General features: G+C 45.7%; 1 protein-coding gene across 7 annotated transcripts in view; it reads left to right on the plus strand.

The window, feature by feature from the left end:
- Positions 1 to 17,967, plus strand: part of Stk38l (serine/threonine kinase 38 like) — a 65,937-nt gene that overhangs the window by 2,801 nt on the left and 45,169 nt on the right. For 3 of the 7 annotated variants that reach the window (XR_003851677.1, XM_029570289.1, XM_029570288.1), the window contains exon 2: positions 15,646 to 15,789. The exons of the other annotated variants lie outside the window; for them this stretch is intronic. Coding sequence is in view for 1 of the 3 variants with exons in the window: in XM_029570288.1 (XP_029426148.1) it covers positions 15,786 to 15,789 (4 nt within the window). In the remaining 2 variants the exon portion in view is untranslated. The remainder of the gene's footprint in view (positions 1 to 15,645; positions 15,790 to 17,967) is intronic. 7 annotated transcript variants of the gene reach the window in all.

The raw sequence follows: 17,967 nt of genomic DNA on the forward strand, positions 1-17,967 counted from the left end.
TGAAAATTTAGTTTCAGAAGGTGGGACGTTAAGAACAAAGGGAAAATTGTATTTTCTAGAAAATAGAAATTGTTCCTGATTTGGTCATTTTTCTTCAGAAAAGTTATGTTCCCTTAAAGGAAAGGCAGCATTGTTACATTAGTAACACACTTTAGAAAGTGCTTTTTCTCAGATCTGGGGAACTTTGGAGACTTTTTTTCCTCGATGGCAGTTTTTAGAAGGGCACACATCAAAACCAGAAGGATTTGCGTCTTTCTGTGGTGTTAAAATGATTTTATTTTACATAAACAAGTGAGCACATTGGGTGAGAAGTGAGCACATTGTTGTTTAAGCACCCTAGCATTAGTTGAACTCAGCAGATGGGCAAGTTATAACTAGGTTAGATTTGACATGTAGAAAGCATGCTCCTGAGGTTTTACATGAAAAGCACCATGGGCTGTTTTAGTGAGGTGATGAAAGTCAGTTTAAGGTATAAGTTTTTTAATGCTAGCTGTGCATGCCTTCAATCCCAGCACTTGGGAGACAGAGTCAGGTGGATCATATGGGGCCAGCCTGGTCTACATAGAGTTCCAGGCCAGCTGGAGCTGTATAGTGAGATCCTGTCTCAAAAACAAGCCCCCAAAACAAACAGCCCCCCAAAGAATTTTTTATATTGAAAACAGCACTACACTTAGCCTCCTTTCTTTCTCTGTGGTGTCCTCCAACAGCTTTTGTTCAAGTCTTGAGGGGAGTTCACGGAGGTACGACCCGTGCTTTGATGTACCCATTACGTAAGCCTTCTGCTTCCAGGTGAAGGTTTGGATGAGCAACAGGGTATTATTGTTCACAGCGTTTGGCAGGAGGGCATGGAAAGGAGACAGTGAACGGTGTTGGATCCCAAAACTCGCAGATGAGCTGTGTGCTGTCCTTTTTTAAAAAATTTTATTTATTATTTTTACTTTATGTATATGCATGTATTGCCTGTGTGTAGGTAAGTGCACCCGTGTCGTGCAATGCCTGTGGAGGTCAGAAGAGGCTGTCAGATCCCCTGGGACTGGAGTTACGGACAGTTGCTAGCTGCCATGTAGGTGCTGGGATTCGAACCTGGGTCTTCTGCAAGATCAACCAGTGCTCTTAACTGCTGAGCCATCTCTCCAGCCCCATGGTCTGTGTCCTTAAGAAGGTGAATCTCATGGAGAGAAATTGCCCCCTTCTCCAGAAATTAGAACATAAAATTGATGCCGAAGCCAAGCATGGAGGGATCAAATCCTACCAGACCAGCTGTAGAAGGGCTTGGGGGAGGAAAAGCCTTTGTGCACATTGGGGTGATGGAGTCGTGTGGTAAAGTATATAATGCTGTTTGTGGCTACATTCCTCCTTACACTCTTAGTTACCTATGGTGTTGTTACCATTCCACTTTGCTGATGGAGTGAATGAGGTGCGGAGGTCAGATAGCCAGTAAGTGGCAGAGTCAGCTTGGACCAGTGTTTGCCATTCCTGATTTCTCCCCATTCAGGATGATCTTTCTCAGGTCTGTCATCTCAAATAATTGATTTGGGAAAATGCGTTCCTCTGGCATCTAAATTTTGGGATCAGTTTCCTGAAAAGTTTCAAAATGATGAAACGTAGGTAAATAAGTTATTTTGGGCATGTATAAATTTTTTTAGTCCACTTTTGAAAGTTGCCTTCCATTGCCAAATGTAACAGTTACATGGGACTTTTGATAATTTTGACTTACAGCCTTTCAAGACCCAGGTGGATTCAAAACGAGAAATTATGACTATATTTACTGCTTTGCCTAATGGAACATTTGAATCGTATATTTTGTCTTGTGTTTTTAAAAGCCACGTGGGATTACATATTTTTTTGGATTGAATTATGAAGTTGAAATTGCATTGATGAATGCCAGTCTCTGCCCTTTCAGTTCTGATTTCCATAAGTAGCTGTTCTGATGATGTCTGAAGCAAAATTCTGAATAGAGTGTTGTTCATGGATAAAATTAGAGTTCAGCCACTAATACTTAATGCTGACGAGACTTCGAAGATTCTCCAGGACTGGGAAGTGAAAGGTGGTTTATTTGGGCACTGTGCACACTTCATACAGGCCTGCTGGATATGTGGTTGTTGACAGAATGGTGTGGCTGATTTTACTTGTGAGGCTTCAGGTTTAGTATTTGTTACTGGCTAACTAAAAATCTGAACCATGGTAAAGTCAGTGAACGTAAATGGTGTACTGGGGGAAGGTGGTGAGGCGCCTGCCTGCCCTTACCTAGCCGTCCACCCCCAGCTGACTGTACTTACAAGGAGAGCTCCAAGGCTGGTGAAGTGGCATGGAAAGTGTTCTTTTAGTGGGAGGGGTAGGTTCTAGAACCTCCCCATCCCTGTAGATAGTTCATGGTTGATGAACTTGAACCGGGAAGGTAAAACTGTCAGTATCGAAAGCCTAAGATCAGACAAAGATGGCAAAAGCCAGTTGCGAGCCCGCCCCAGTGAACAGTGCCCGGCAGCGCTGCTTCCACTTGCCCTTCCGACTTACGGCGTCTTTCAGATCTTCAGCGCAGTTTCACAGAGATGCTTTTAAGTCAGCTTAACTAGTTATTTATTTGTGGGGTTTGGTTTTGAAGGGTTCTGCTTAGGTAAAAGGGCATCACTCGTTCTAGCAAAGGAAAAGCAGTCAGACTCTGCTTGGGGAGTAGAAATTTGGGGATATCTTTCCCCACAATGGAATAGTTTTATTTATATGCTGTGTTGAGGCACATAGCCTCCCTCCTAGATTGATCTCTGCACAGATCTTAGGGTAGAGGTCATGTGGGGTCCTGACCATTCACATTGATGCTGTATAAATCCAAACTGACCTTAAGCCTTGCTGGTTGCCCGGGCATGATAGTAGTATTTGTACTAAGCTTAGTTTAAAATTTTTTATGTATGTTAATCATACGAAAGAAAAGGCTTCATTGTGACATTTTCATACATGCACGTAATTTGCTCTGATCATACTGACCCTCCTGTGGCCTCTCATCCCTCCTCCCACTTTGAACCTCTTGAGCAGGTGCCCTGGCTTCGCGGAGTTAACACCAGACCATTTGGCAGTCCAGATTGATGCTGATTCTCTGGCCACACACACACAGGAAGGTTCTTGTTTTGTTTTCCTTGTTCTTGCTGAGTCCGTACATGTGGATTTTCACAGAGCGTGTGTGTCTCTGATCACAGATACACGTAGATCATTCATTATTTTTTCACCCTTTATGTTATTTGCTACCTTTACATTGGGTTCAGGCGGGGAGTCTGTCCATACCACCCTGAACACACTGGTCTCATCTTGTTCGGGAGGGGAGTTGAGCCCTCCCTTTCTGGTGTGCAGTGCTTTCCAGTTCCTGAGAAGGATGGAGTTAATAGCGTTCAACACCTCAGATCAGCCACAGCGCAGTGAACAAGAACACCGGGAACTGGCTGTGATTGCTGATACATCTATTTTTGACCTGTGGAATTGCTGAGCCTTTCCTATGGAGCCAGCTTTTCATGTGTCTGTGAATGTTTGGGATGGAGACGATCTGGAGACATTAATGAGCACTTTTTAGTCCTGACACTGCTATTCTCTTACCAGTCTGCCATTGCTCGTGCTTCTGAGACTTGGAGGCTTTGACTGGTTCTCTGTGCACCGTACTTTCTATGGCTAGTGTGGAAACTACTCTCCTCAAACTTTGTCTTTCAGTGTAATAGACAGATGAGCTGTCTGGGTGTCATCTTCCCCGTTTATATAGTCTCAGTTCCCCCTTCATCCTGAGTGTCAGGTACAAGTCTAATTATTTTAACAACAGCAGCTGTTTCCTTACTATGAACCAGGCATAGTATTAAGTCACATGAAAATAAAGTATATAGATAATCTACTTGACAACCCAGGGGAGCCATATGGATTATTATCTGTACTTGCAAATGAGGAACTTGGAGCTTAGAGAAACTTGGTGACTGGGCTAGGAACACAGGGGAAGATCGAGGTGGAATTAAGTGGTGACCTCTGAAGATCCAAGTTTGCTTTCTCTGATTTTTATTTTATTATAGAAGCTTTCCCCTCTCTGTGTCCCTCTTCTAGTCTTACCTGACTTTTCTTTCTTCCCCTCTATCCCTTTTGAGTAATTTTCTTTAGAGCTATTTACAGTTTTGCCTGTCAAACATGAATTTTCTTGGAAAAACTATGTAACTATGTCCAGATTTATAGTAAGTGTCTTGCTCTTAGAGCTTCTTTTAAGAACACTAGCAGCACCTTGTGTATGTGCTGTATGATTTGTGAAGCACTTTAATAATTCCTGAGAGCAGTGTGCTGTGTGGACAGTTGTATCCATTTACAGTGTCGAGAGAGGTGCTCAGATTTCAGTGAGTTCCTGAGACTTCTCGATAGAGAGAGCCAGCACGTAAATGTGGGTGTTTGACCAGAACAGAGCCCCGTGGCATGCTGGTCTTAGATCAGAAGGCACTGTAAGCAGAGAGTTTGCTGAGAACTCTACAAAATGAGTCAATGCAGTGTGGTTCTTGCCCTCAGCAACTGTGCCAGAATAAAGGATGCAATCTGTGATATCATCTTCCAGGGTTGGATGAATATTACAGCACGGCATTTTCATAGACGGTGGTGTGATTCAAGCCTTGGGTATTGTTCTCTTGTCAAGTTGTGAGGCTGGACTTCAGTTTTGCATTTTAAATCATGAAATGTCAAGTCTTCAGTTCTTAGTTCAGCTGCCGTCTGCTTGCCCTGTGCGCCACCACTTGCTTCCTAACGAAAGCACTCATGCTGCGGGATGGGGTGGAGGAAGGACAGGTAGAAACCGTGACATGGAGACTGAGGAGCCACATGGCCAGGACTATGAGGACCCTCACAGTGGCCTCTTGAAGGACATTGAATATACGTTTCAGAGCAGGGATAGACTAAGTGTTTGCATCTGGAAAGCTGGCTTCTTTGATGTCAGAGGCCTTGTTTAATTTGTACTGGCCTTGGGTAGTTTAACTAGTTAAGCATTTCCCTATGGATAGACCCTGTGGAGACACCAGGCAGTGGTTGCCCATGTGACATTTTTGCATTTATTAGCAGGGGCTGGTTGCTGGTTTACAGAGTCAGGGAGTTGCCCTCTGCTGTGTTTTTGCAGTAGGGATCTATTTCGTTCGTTCGGACACGTCTGTCAAATCTGGTTGAGGATACTTTCCATATGTCAGCTATTATCTAGCCAAACAGAATAGATGTTTCTGTTTTTGTGGCTGGAGTGGAAAAATTTTAGTATGGAATTGCCTGTATTGCCCCATTGATAGTCTTAATACTGGTTAGCCCTCAGGGAATCTCAGATTTCCAGTGTTTTAATGAGGGTAATCATAATTCAACATTTACCAACCCCTTACAGGGCGCTGTGTTACGTCCCTGGCAAAACAGACGGCACTACGTCTTGTCCTTCGGTCACAGTGGTGTGATGTGTGGGAACCTATAGGCACAGTACGAATGGGCTGTGGTAAATGAGCACAGTGGGGGCAGAGGAAGGAGCGATTGTTACTGGGTGGGCAGATTAGGGAGGTCTCCGACCTATGTGGACTGGATTGTGAATTGACCACTTAAGGAAGGACATGCCAGGCAGAAGGCTAGCATATGTGGGTGTGTCCCTGCAGCACATGATAAATTAATCCTGGTCGTTCACTTCTTTCTCTGTCCACTTGGATCTGAGTCCATTGAACGTGGAGAGGGGCTTTCAGCATCCGTTCTCTGTTTCGTAACTGCTCAGCCAGGACGAGTCCAGCAATAGAAATGTTTGTGGAGGTTGTGATGTTTTCAACTAGATGAGACTGGAGAGACGGCAATGGAGGGACATCAATTGTCCCTGTGTTGAGTCCTACGATGTTGCACTGAGTTACCTGCCTGTGCTTCAGGTGATGTGAAGCTGGGAAGTCGTGGTGCTTGCTCGCCAGGCAGGCAGGCATGGACTCGGGACGGGCACTCACAGGGCAGCAGGACACAGCACTTCGCTGCAGGGCAGTGAGAGGAAAAGGAGAATGAGCACCTGTTCAGCATGGCATGAGCCTCCCAGGACGTGGTAGTGTTTGAGCTTAGACTTGGGTGAGAGGGAGTTTTTAAGGCCAAGGCACCACAGGAGGACATCCCATAATGTAAGAGACTGAGACACACTTAGGGAGCCAAACACACCCAGGTTGTTCCGTGTGGACACAGGCTAGCCGGGGTAAATGAGCCTCTTACTTGCAGTGCTTTTCGGTGTTTATTTTATGTGGCTTGAACACGCTGACCTTTTGAAAGGAAGCGTTTTGTTGCCTTTTACAGGCCTAGTGGAAGCATCTCCCCTGAGCACCCACCTTCAGCCTGCGTGTGGCTTGCCAGCAAGAAATGTCTTTGCTTCTGCTTTATGAAATTAGAGAAAGTGATGGTGCCATCAGCTAGAGCAGGGAGGGAAGGGCACACGCTAGTGCATTCAGTGAAGGCACAGACCTACTCGGGTTCTCGTTAAAGAGTGCTGCAGCAAAGCACAGCTTCAAGATCCCTGTCACAGAGGAGGGGACTGTGGAGGACATCGTTGTGGAACTCTCAGGGGTTTCTCGGGAATACCTGCAACTCCCAGCCCTCTCAGCTAGCTCTAGCCTTGGTTTTCAGAAGAACAACAACAGAACCTTCTCTACCCTAACCCTGGTTACATTTAAAACCATACGAGGCTGGGCATGGTGGTGCCTTTAATCTCAGCATTCTGCATGACTTTGGATGTCCCACAGTGTCAGACTTTCTGGACCTCACCCTTCCCCCCACTCTGGTCGTGCAGAGACGTGTTCCTGCAGACGACAGTCCTGAACTCTAACCCACATCCCGCTGCCTGAGCTAAAAGCACATCAGTCTACTGTTTGCACTGTTGGTTCTCCTGTCCTATGGGCTGGGCCCCTGAAACAATGCAGTTAAGTTCTATGCGGGTAACTGAAAAGCTAATCATAGACTGCAGTTAGAACTACAGCCATTGTATTTCCAGACCAGGGGTTGGCAGCTGTGTTAGTTGAGTGCCATTACTGGCAGTAATAAAAGTTTACAAGCAGTGGGCTGCTGGGAAATTGAAAGAGCAGGAGGCAGAGGCCTGCAGAGTCTTGAGCGAGGCCTGGTAGAAGCAGCCGTGTGCCCTGACACCTGTTGCAGGTGCTGGTGGTGGGGCCTGTGCCTTAGGGTTGGCTTAAGCTGCCAGAGGTCTTTCCTCGGAGTGCCTTGGGCAGATTATTAGGGCAAAAATGCAGTCTGTTTTAACTCAACATTTATAGATTTAATTAAAATACGTCTATACTAGAGACTATTTTTAGAATTGAGCAGAAAGGGAAACAAACCAGCATTTTAAATATTAGTGAAAATTATATGAATATTTTTGAAATGTAGAAAAAAGATGTAGGATCCAAATGTATAGCTTCCCTGACATTGGGCTGCACACACTTTCTGGAATGCCCATTCCCACACTTCATGGGTAATCCTGTGTTCTTTTCCTGCCGTGATTGCCCCAGTTGGCCAGGGGTGTGTATGTGTGTGGGGGGTAAGAATATGTTTTTTGCTGGTAGAAACATTGAATTTTCTAGCTAATTGACAATATAACTGGATCCACAGGAGGGAAAATGAGGTCAGACATTACATCTGGAGTTTGAGCTGTCCGGTCCAAGCAAGCCCACTGCTCCTGCCCCATAGGAAACCAGAGTTAGGAGTTAAAATACTCATCACGTGAACTTTCTGTGACAGTGGTAGGAAGTTATTTCTCAGAAGTGCTGTGTTGAATGCTGTGATTCATTCCTGGAGTTGCAAGGTGCTCCAGAGGTACATCCAGTTCTGTGATTTAGAGTCTTTCTCGGTTCTTTGCCAGCAAGTGGATTCTAATCTCTGCCTAAGCATCTAAGCACCTTCAGATCATAAGACAGCTTGCTTTTGTTCCTTTAAGTAGTTGGCGGGCTCTGGCTTTCTGCTCCACACCTTGTCACATTCCATGTGCTCTGGGGTGGATGATCTAATGTGGTCTGTTATCTCTAATGACCACTCTGATGATGACATCCAAATGTACATGTCGTTTAAAAAATACTTATTTTTGCCAGGTGTGGTGGCATACTCCTTTAATTCCAGCACTCGGGAGGCAGAGGCAGGAGGATCTCTGTGAGTCCAAGGCCAGCCTCGTCTACACAGTGAGTTCCAGGACAAGCTGGGGCTACAGGGAGACCCTGTCTCAAAAAGACCAAAAAAAAAAAAAAACTTATTTTTAATTGTATGTATGTTTGTGTGTTTGCATGGGGGTATGTGCAGGTGTGTGAGGGTGCCCTGGAAGCCAGAGGCATCAGCTCTTACAGTTCCTGGTTGTGAGTTGCTCCATGTGCTGGGAACTGAACTTGGGACCCCTGCAAGAGCAGTACATGCTTGTAACTGCTGAGCCATCTTTCCAGACCCATCAAACTTGTATGTTACTGAGACCTCTCCTGAGCTTGGGATTCCACCTCCATCTGCTTCCTCCATGTGTCCCGGGGATTACTTGGCTTCCTCTTGCCGGCCCAGAGTTGGCTTTGTCTCTGTCTTTCTCTTGCTCCTTATTTAAGTATGTGATACTACTCTCTTATGAGACAAGATCTCACCATGTAGCCCAGACTGGCCTTGAACTCACATCTGCCCACCTCAGCCTTCCAAGGTGATCTAAACCCTAGTCCTGGAAACCTTGACCCTCCTTCTAGTTGGTCGCTCATACCCACCATTTACCAAGTGCCCCTTCCCGCCTGCCCTTCATCGCTCCTTCTGCTGCTTTCCCAGTGCCAGCCTTGATGCCTGGCCCCAGATCACTGGAGCGGCCGTCCTGCGGCTGTGCCTCGCCTTCCTTCAGTCTTCTTCGGCTGCCGTACAGTTCTCCTGAAGCATAAGTCTGGTTATGTAGTTCCCACACTTAAGATTTTCAGTGAGGAGACATTGGGTTGTCTCAGTGGGTGAAGGCGCCTGCTCCCAAGCCTGGCAACCTACCTGAGTTCCATCCCTGGGGCTCACGTAGTAGGAGAGAACCAACTCCCACATGCATTCAGTGGTGTGAGTGTGCATAGGCAGGCGTGCACGCGCACACACGCACACACACAGTGATTCCCCATGGTCTCTCTACAGGCATCCTGCCCATTCTGCTTAGACTTGGGGTTCTCTAGATCTCAGCTGCCATGTTTTCTTGACGTTACTTATCGTGACTAATTTCATACTGGTGTTGCTTCTACAGAGTGACCTAGTTTCAAACCATGGGGGCGCTTCCTTTCTCTTTTCGTGTGACACAGGGCTGACTAGCGCTGAACGTTCTTGAAGTGCAGGCCAGCAGGTTTCTGTGAGGTGTGGAGTGTGGTGCTGGCCTTCCTCAGCACAGCGGGGCCCTGTTGAGACAGAGCTCCTACGGCATCCTCACCTCACCTGGCCTTTCATCATGCCTGTTCACCTCCCATCCAGCTGAACCTCTGCCGTTGTCTTACGCTGAGCCGCACACTCTGTTTTCTGGAGTGCGCTTTCCTGTACTTGGTGTGTTCTCTACCTAGGGAGCCCCTTTACGGAGGCCGCCCTTACCCGTTCTTTATGGCAGTTAGGTGCCTCTGAGGCTTTCTTGCAATGTCTCATGTTTTTTTAAAAAAATATTTATTATTCTTATTTTATGTGTATGAGTGTTTTGCTGCATGTAGTAAGTGCACGTGTGTATATAGTACCCATGGAGGCCAGAGGAGAGCATTGGAGTCTCTAGAACTGGAGTTACAGATGGTTGTCAGCCACCATGTGGGTGCTGGGAACTGAACCTGGGTCTTCTGTGAGAGCAGCCAGTGCTCTTGACTGCTGAGCCATCTCTTCAGCCCCTCGTTCATGGTTTTTTTTTTTTTTTTTTAACATTCTGAAACATAGTGGTAAATGACATTACTTACTGTGTGCTAGGCATGGAACAATGTTAATTGGAAATTGTTCCTATATAACTTTACCTGTTCATACCACGGAATTAGAGATCATTTCTTATGAGGCAAAGTGAGCTTTCAAGATGGCTATCTTATGTCCTCTCTGTTTCAGGCTAAACATCTTTATTTCCTTTGTTCAAATTCTCACCTTTTACCGTCCTGGCCATACCGCTCCATGTCTTTACTACTGTCAGTGTGTGGTTGGAGTTGTCCTAAGGAAGGGCGGGGCTTCGCAGATGATTAGAAACTGGCTATGGAGCCCACAGGTAAGGCATAGCCCTCAGCCTCATCTTTCCAGACCTGTGCCTGTGAAATTGCCAGGGTTATGGAAACTTATTTAACCACGTGATTGAGAGCTGACTTAAAAACAGGAATGCTGATTAGTGACTCCGTTCCTGCAGCTCTTGGTGGGATGAAGCGTGGTCAGCATACTGGCTCCCTACAGGGGAGTCTGCTCCCTCCGCTTGGGAGGTAGCATTCTAATCAAGTGGATAATCCTAACAGGAGTGCCACCAAGCCAAGATAACCCAATGCGGCCTCTTCCTTATGCTCTGACCTCAGACTGGGAGTCAAAATCCTGCTTGTTAAGCTCTGCTTCCCACTGCAGACTAACAGCTGTCCTGTTCAGTGTTGTCTTCAGCAGGAAGGAGGTGCAGCTGGAGGACCCACTCCACATCTTGGAATTATGTGGATGATGTTTCCTTCACTCCATTATGCTGCTGCTGCTGTTGAGTTCTCATGTCATGAGGGACTTTGGCTGCCCCTCTGTAGACTGACTGTAGGGCCTGGCCTAGGTGGAACTTTTCTAGGTATAAATCTCCACGGTGGGAGGCAGGTGTGTCCCTGGAATAGCTACAAATAATGTGGCTCATTACAAAGCCATAAACTTACTCATTGTCACCCCCACCCCTTGATAACTCAGTTACACAGTTCTCAGGCCTGAACTTTGTAGATGTTACAGGGTGAAAGGGTTGGACACACCTGATAGGTACAGTACGTTCCTTGTTCTGGTCCAGCAGGGAGGGGGGCATCATGTTCTTTTTGGCAAAAACAGTGCACATACTTTATTTCTTTGTGTGTTTGTGCAGGTGTACATGGATGTGTGTGCAGGTGCACAAGCATGTGTATGCATGTGCCTGTGTGTGTGAAAGTGTATGTGGACGACAGAGGTTGATGTTGGGTACCTCTGTTGCTCTCTGCCTTGTTGTATTGAGATGTGATCTCTCACTGAGCCTGGATCTCACCTGCTGGGCTATCCTGGCTGGCCAGTGACCTCTAGGAGTATGCCTGTCTTTACCTCCTGTAAGTGGGGTCACAGGTGTGCGCTGCCACGCAGGGCCTCACGCTTGTGCAGCAGGCACCTCGGAGACTGAGCCGTCTCCCCAGCTCCACAGTTGATCCTTTTCTTTCCTCAAATATAATTTGTATTTTCTGTATTAAATTTTATTTAAGTTAATCTTCTGTTGAATTGTTTTTAATTTGGACTCTGGCATTCCATTTTGGATCATTTTCCCCAGATTTTGGTTGAGATCTCTACATTTTGGCAAGGATGTTGTGAAAAAACATTGCAGATCATTGGTAGCAATATGGCCTAAGCCCAGTGAGGCCGAATTCGTGAACGTTCTTGGTTTGCTTTGTGGTTTGCATTTTGAGAAGGCTCTCACTGTGGGCTTTGCACTGGCCTCCCTTGCATCTCAGCCTTCCAGGCGCTGGGATCACAGCTTGCATTCTGAGTTTTGTTACTTGATTTACAAATATGTCTAGCCCATTTCTCCCCCCAGTAGAGTGCAGCTTGTGAAGTCTGTTCAGAATCCCGAAGCTCTGTCCTGAGTTTTGCCAGGGGACACCAGCGGGTACAGCACTGTTCTTCCAGGATGCTGGTTCATTCTCGTCACCTCCTTTACATGAAATCTTCCCTGATGACCTTACGTAAGATTTAATGACTCCGTGCACCCGTGCTTTCGATCCCCCCCACTAGACTGTATCTAAGACAGTAACTGACGCACAATGGTGCTTGGTATTTGTTGGATTAATTAATCAAAGCTAATTCCACTAGAATTCTATTCTTGAGTTTCCTAAAACATATGACTCACCCTTCCCTTTAAAGTCTCAAGCAAGATTTGGTTTTCTTTGCTCTGAACATTTTGTAATTTGTGTTCCCTGATTGTGTCCCACATTCCCGCTTCCAGCTAGCATAACACACTACTGAATTCTGAGCTGAAGTGCCTTCAAGTTTGCTACTGCTTCCTCCTAATCCACTCATTTCTTCCCAGTGGTCACACTGGTGTCCAGAATATTTCTTTCAGTATTTGAGACATGATGGAAGCATTATTTTAGCTAAGCACTTGCTGAGAATTCTAGCAGTTAACCTGAGAGCTGAAGTGCCCTCACCCCGCTCATCTCACATCAGCTACCGCTCCAGAAGCAGCGCCTCTTAGGCTTCTGCACCAAGGGAGTGCAGTCCTGATGCCCAGTGATGCTCAGTTAGCTTGCCTGGAGAGGCTCAGTGCTCTTACTGTTAGCACCTGTCTTCTGAGCATGAGTTCGCAGGGACCTGAGTCCACATTGCTGCTAATACCTTTCCCATTGTTTTCTATGTAACAAACAATGTACTAGGTAATTGAAGTACTGCCTGCTTTCCTGCGGTGTGGCTCCTCTTTCTGGAATTAAGTGATAGAAGGAGATGATGATAAATTATTTTTAAAGCCTTGCATCTGTCCACACACAGCATGTGTGGTTTGCAGTGTGTTTACTTATGTGTGCTTGGTCAGTAGTTAGTGGTGTTTTTTGTTTTTTAGAATCAGAAGCCAGTCTCTGGATAAGCATGCTCTTTTCCTGTTCTTCTGTAAAATATGCTCACCAGTGAAGAGGCTGTTCTAGATCCCTGAAAACTAACTTACGGAGCAGACAGTCAGGCATGGATACCATTCTTAGTTGTCCACTTGGGAGGTAGAAGAAGGCTCACAGTAGTTTCTGAAACACACCTAGGATTGGAGGCAGGTGACAGTAACACCTGTGTTGAGAGCCCAGTCAAAGCCACTGAAGTTGAATTGAAGTTACATCTGTAAATTACAAATAGAAACACCACCGAGCATGGTGGCACATACCTTTAATCCCAGAGGCAGGCACATCTCTGGTCTATATGGTGAATGCCAGTCCAGCTGTGGTCAAAAACACCAAAAAAAAAAAAAAGAAGAAGAAGAAAAAGAAGAAAAAGAAGGAGGAGGAGGAGGAGGAGGAGGAAAGAAAAAGAAGAAAGAAAAAGAAGAAAGAAAAAGAAGAGGAGGTGTCAGCCAGGGCTGCGTCTTAGTGTGTAGTACTGCCTCATGTTTGAGGTCCTTGGTTTGAGTCCCAGCACTGTAAAATCAATAAAATAGTTTTTATAGTTTATATTTGTTAAGTTCCATACATTTTAATTGACTCAGTATGGCATAGGCAAATCAAAATGCCTCTTTAGGAAAGGAGAAAGCATTAGATTTTTGCTAGATGCTGATAAGTTAAACATTCTAAAACAGTACATAAAAATGTGTTATTCATACATTAATTTCTTGAGACAGGCTCGACTCAAAGTCAAGATCTTCCTGCCTCAGCCTCCCAAGTGGGATTACAAGCTGCACTACCACATTCAGCTTAAAATGTTGCATTTTCTATGGAGAAAACTCTTAGGTCATCGCGTAGCTGTTTTCTGAAGTGCCCTTAGTTGTAGAGTATCTGAGTTGGTGAGTGTTGGGTATACTTGGAATGGAGCAGGCGTTGTGTGTGGACTCTGCTTTACCTCATGTCCCCCTCTCCCTGTGCTTGGGAGAGGTAAACACTAACACAGAGAGCCTGGGGGCTAACATGTAGTGAATATAGGTCAGTGCAGCTAAGCTGTGAAAACTCCGTGTTAGTTGGCCGTCACTGCCTCTTCCCAGCAGCCTGCAGCATCACTTCTGCAGTGAGCACAGAGGTGTGGTTTCTTTAGCAGCGTCTCTCAATTAAGCAGGGCTCTGTTGAGACAGGTCTGCCTTTCGCTCTGAGTGCTCGTTCTAAAGACCTAGTGCCTTTCTCATGGAGATGGGAAGGTACTTGAGATTTTCTGCTACTCCCCTCTTAGAAGATACTTAGGGAAGCCCAGTCACCACTCCCCAAAACTCTGTCATCCCCCCGTGTAGGGCTCAGAACCTTGACATCACTGTTATTATACCTGAAGGACCCACTTAGGACAATGCAGTTGGAAAGCCTTTTGTTACGAACTGAGGATGGTGCTTGACCTGCCCAGATTGCTGTGCACATGATGAAAAGAGGCTGGGCTGAAGTCAGTCATGTTTTGTGCTGTATCAGTCAGCAAGATCTGAGCCTGTCTGTGTACTAGCACCATCCTAAGTGTTATGGGGAATGGGCTTGGGGTGGCTCCTGGTATCAAAGGAGTGTGCGATTTACACATGGTTACAACATACCTGACTGCAAATCTGCCTGTATGAGCTCGTGTGACTAAACACCTCATTGTGAGGTTTGTAGTAAGTGCCACACAAGTTCTGAAACTGAGAAGTGAACCATAAACAGAGTTGGAGACATAACAGTCTCTGCAGAGGAGGAAATAGTCACTGATTTCTTTAAATACAAATAGAAGGAAAAAGAAGGAATGTGTATGTGTGTGAGCCTCGGATGTTCCTTAGTTGCTGTCCATCATGTGCTGTGTTCTTGTTCCCCATCTCCCTCCCTCCCTCCCTCCTTCCCTCCTTCCCTCCTTCCCTCCCTCCCTCCTTCCCTCCCTGCCTCCCCAGTGCGGGATTACTACTTCGGCCGTGCCTAGATCTTTTACCGTGGTTCTCAGGTTTGAACTCCGGCCCTCATGAGTGTGTGGCACACACTTTATCTACTGAGCTGTCTCCCCATGCCAGTTTTTGTATTTGTTTCTGATACAGGCCATGTACATGCTAAGCGCGTACTCTGCTGCTGAACTAAATCCCAAGTCCCAAGGAAGGATCATTTAATTTAGGTGGTCAAGCCTTGGTGGTGAGATTGATTATGGCATGCCATCTGGTTGTTGAGGGGAGGGGAGGGGACTGATGAACAGTGGAAAATAAAGTTAAATACTTAGGGCGGGTCAGATTACAGGATTTAATAAAAACCAGATATGGAAGTTTAGATTGGAATGAGCTTACACATTTTTTGAGACAAGCAATGGCTCTGTCCCACTTCTAAATTAGGAGCAGAGGTAGAGAGAATGGTATCTGCAAGCCACAAGCTCCTGCCTGGCTCCTGGTAGTGTGATTGGGGCCACCCTGCTGCGGGATGGAGGTGGGAATGGAGAGTAAGGTGGGGAGAGGGTTTGGCAGTTCGTTCAGGAACTTGAAGTGGGTAAAGGAGAGATGGGGTCAAGCTGCCTCCCAGTCTTCCTGCCTAGATGGAAGGGGGGACACCGCGTGGTCAGATTCGGAGAGCTGGAGGATTGACTGTGGGGGACAGTTAGGCATTTGCTTTGAGCATGCTTCTGAGTTTTCTGTAAGAGGTGCAAGCTGAAGTCTCCACAGATGTAGAAACATGGACTGGTTGTTGACTGGGAAAGACATTCTGGGAAGCTGAGATGCATGTTGAGAACAGCTTAACTCAGGGAAGGAATGCACGCAGCGTCAAGACCCAAAACCGAGTACCCACATTCATGGCAGCTTCTAGCAGGAAGTCTGAAGAGCTCTTCTTACACATGCTGGCTGAAATGACTTTACGTGTTATTTCCTCCTAGGGATAACAGCATGCAGTGCTGTTTAGGAAACTGGAAAACGCAAAAAGGGATGAAGAAGATGATGATCCTTGGCACTTAAGCTGACCTTTCTCCTGACCTTTCTTCTTAGGAAATGGAGAGGGAATCCCTGTGTGTGTAAGATGGGTGCGATGTGCCTTTTTTCCTTTTTGTCTTTTGTCGGGGCAGGGTTTCCTTGTGTAGCTGGCTGCAACCTCCTGTTCTGCCTGGGCTTCCTGAGGGCTGTGATTCCAACCCACACTGCCACACCAGGCTGACCCCGTTTATAGCTTGCTTTTTGTTGTTGTTGTTTTTTGTTTGTTTTTTGTTTTTTTGATCTTTTTGAGACAGGGTCTCCCTGTAGCCCCAGCTGTCCTGGAACTCACTATGTAGACCAGGCTGGCCTTGAACTCACAGAGATCCGCTGCCCCTGCTTCCCGAGTGCTGGGGTTAAAGGCGTGGGCCACCACACCAGGCTATAGCTTGCTTTTTCATTTGACACGTGTCTTGGCACCTTTTCCTTGATATGAATTATTACTGCTTGAAAATACTCTAAATACGGATTTTGTCATTGTTTGAATTTATCTTTAATTACAGTTCTATTGTTAACTTAGTTTTGCTTTTGAAAAATTTTGCTCTTAGCTTTACAACAAGCTTCTGTGAGCAGTGTGATCTTCACCTGTTTTGTAGACATGAGCTCTCCAAATACAGAGACTTCTGCATCCCCATTCCCAGATGGCTACGTAGATATGGTAGTTTAAATTTTAGAAATTGACTGAATAAGGGGCTGGAGAGATGGTTCAGTGGTTAAGATCACTGGCTGCTCTTGCAAAAGACTTGGGTGCGGTTCTCAGCACCTACATGTTAGGCAGTTAACAACCGTCCTAACTCCAGTTCCAGGGGATCCGATTCCCTTTTCTGACCCCTGCAGGCACTGCAGGAAACAGTGCATTTACATGCAGGCAATACACTCATACACATAAAATAAAAATAATAACTAAAAAAAAGTTTTAAAGAAAAAAGTTGCACATCACTCCCCCCAAAAAGTTTCCATTTCTATGAAGTTCAAACACCATGCAAACTTAAAAAGTAACATCAACTCGTTGCTGTTGATTGAAAGGCCCAATAAATGCAAAGGAGGGCATCAAGATGCCCTGAAAAGGTGCTGGACACTCAAGCCTGATGATCTGAGATGAATCCCATAATCAACATCAAGGTGTTAAAAAGGACAGAACAAAGCTGCTGCCTGACCGCTATATGTACACATATACACAATAAATCAATGAATTTTTTTTTTTTTTGGTTTTTTTGAGATGGGGTCTCCCTGTAGCGCCAGCTGTCCTGAAACTCACTATGTAGACCAGGCCGGCCTTGAACTCACAGAGATCCACCAGCCTCTGCCTCCCAAGTGCTGGGATTAAAGGCATGGGCTACCATGCCCGGCTACAATAAATAATTTTTAAGCAAAGGAATGTTTATAATAAAATCCAAGCCCCCTGCTGCTCTTGGAGGGGGTTGTAGATGCTCTAGGGAAAGCACGGGAGCTTCTGGGACATGTTATGTTCAGCTTCTCAGTGGGTGGTGGTAGTCCAGGTGTCCATTTCATTACTCATTTACATTGAACAAATATGCTTCATATTCGTATGTGTGACACACCTAGAATTTAAAATAACGATTCAGTATTTATTCCCTTTAGATAAACTGAGCAATGAATTTATGCTCAAAACAATGTCCACGTTTTAGATGAGGAACGTTTACTACTCCAGAATAAAGGACATAATTAAAGCCTGTCACAGAAACAAAATGCAAACTAACTCATAAGCAGAAAAACAGTAATGACACAAAGCATCATTTTCCTAGGGCTCCACAGGACTGTTTCTGGTTTGTTTTTGTTTAAGTCAGGAGCTTACTATGTAGCCCAGACTGGCTTTGAACTCATATTCTTCCTGCCTTTGCCTCTGGAGTGCTAAGATCATGCACCACTATGTCCACAGAGAAACTTTTTCCCCTTTAAGTATGTCTGAGGAAAAATGAGTCTGAGGAGTTAGGAAGAACCCTGGTAAGCATTTGGGTCTTCTCAGGGCAAAGCAGGAAGACTGTGGGGAGTTTTAACAGGAGGGTTTAGAGACTCTTCCAGAGTGTGTGCCTCATCAGAAGTAATTTGGAAAGCATTTTATATCACAGAGCCGTGCCAGACGGACTGAGTGAGAACAGGTCAGGATGTCAGGAAGAGGATCCAGGTATCCCAGCCCTCTGCTGCTGACCATGCAGCTGAGCACTGCAGATGTGAACTCTCCCCGCCATGCACACAACTCTTAGGAGCTA

Source organism: Nannospalax galili, unplaced genomic scaffold (genome assembly GCF_000622305.1).
Source record: "Nannospalax galili isolate Female #2095 unplaced genomic scaffold, S.galili_v1.0 scaffold763, whole genome shotgun sequence".
Lineage (NCBI taxonomy): Eukaryota > Metazoa > Chordata > Mammalia > Rodentia > Spalacidae > Nannospalax > Nannospalax galili.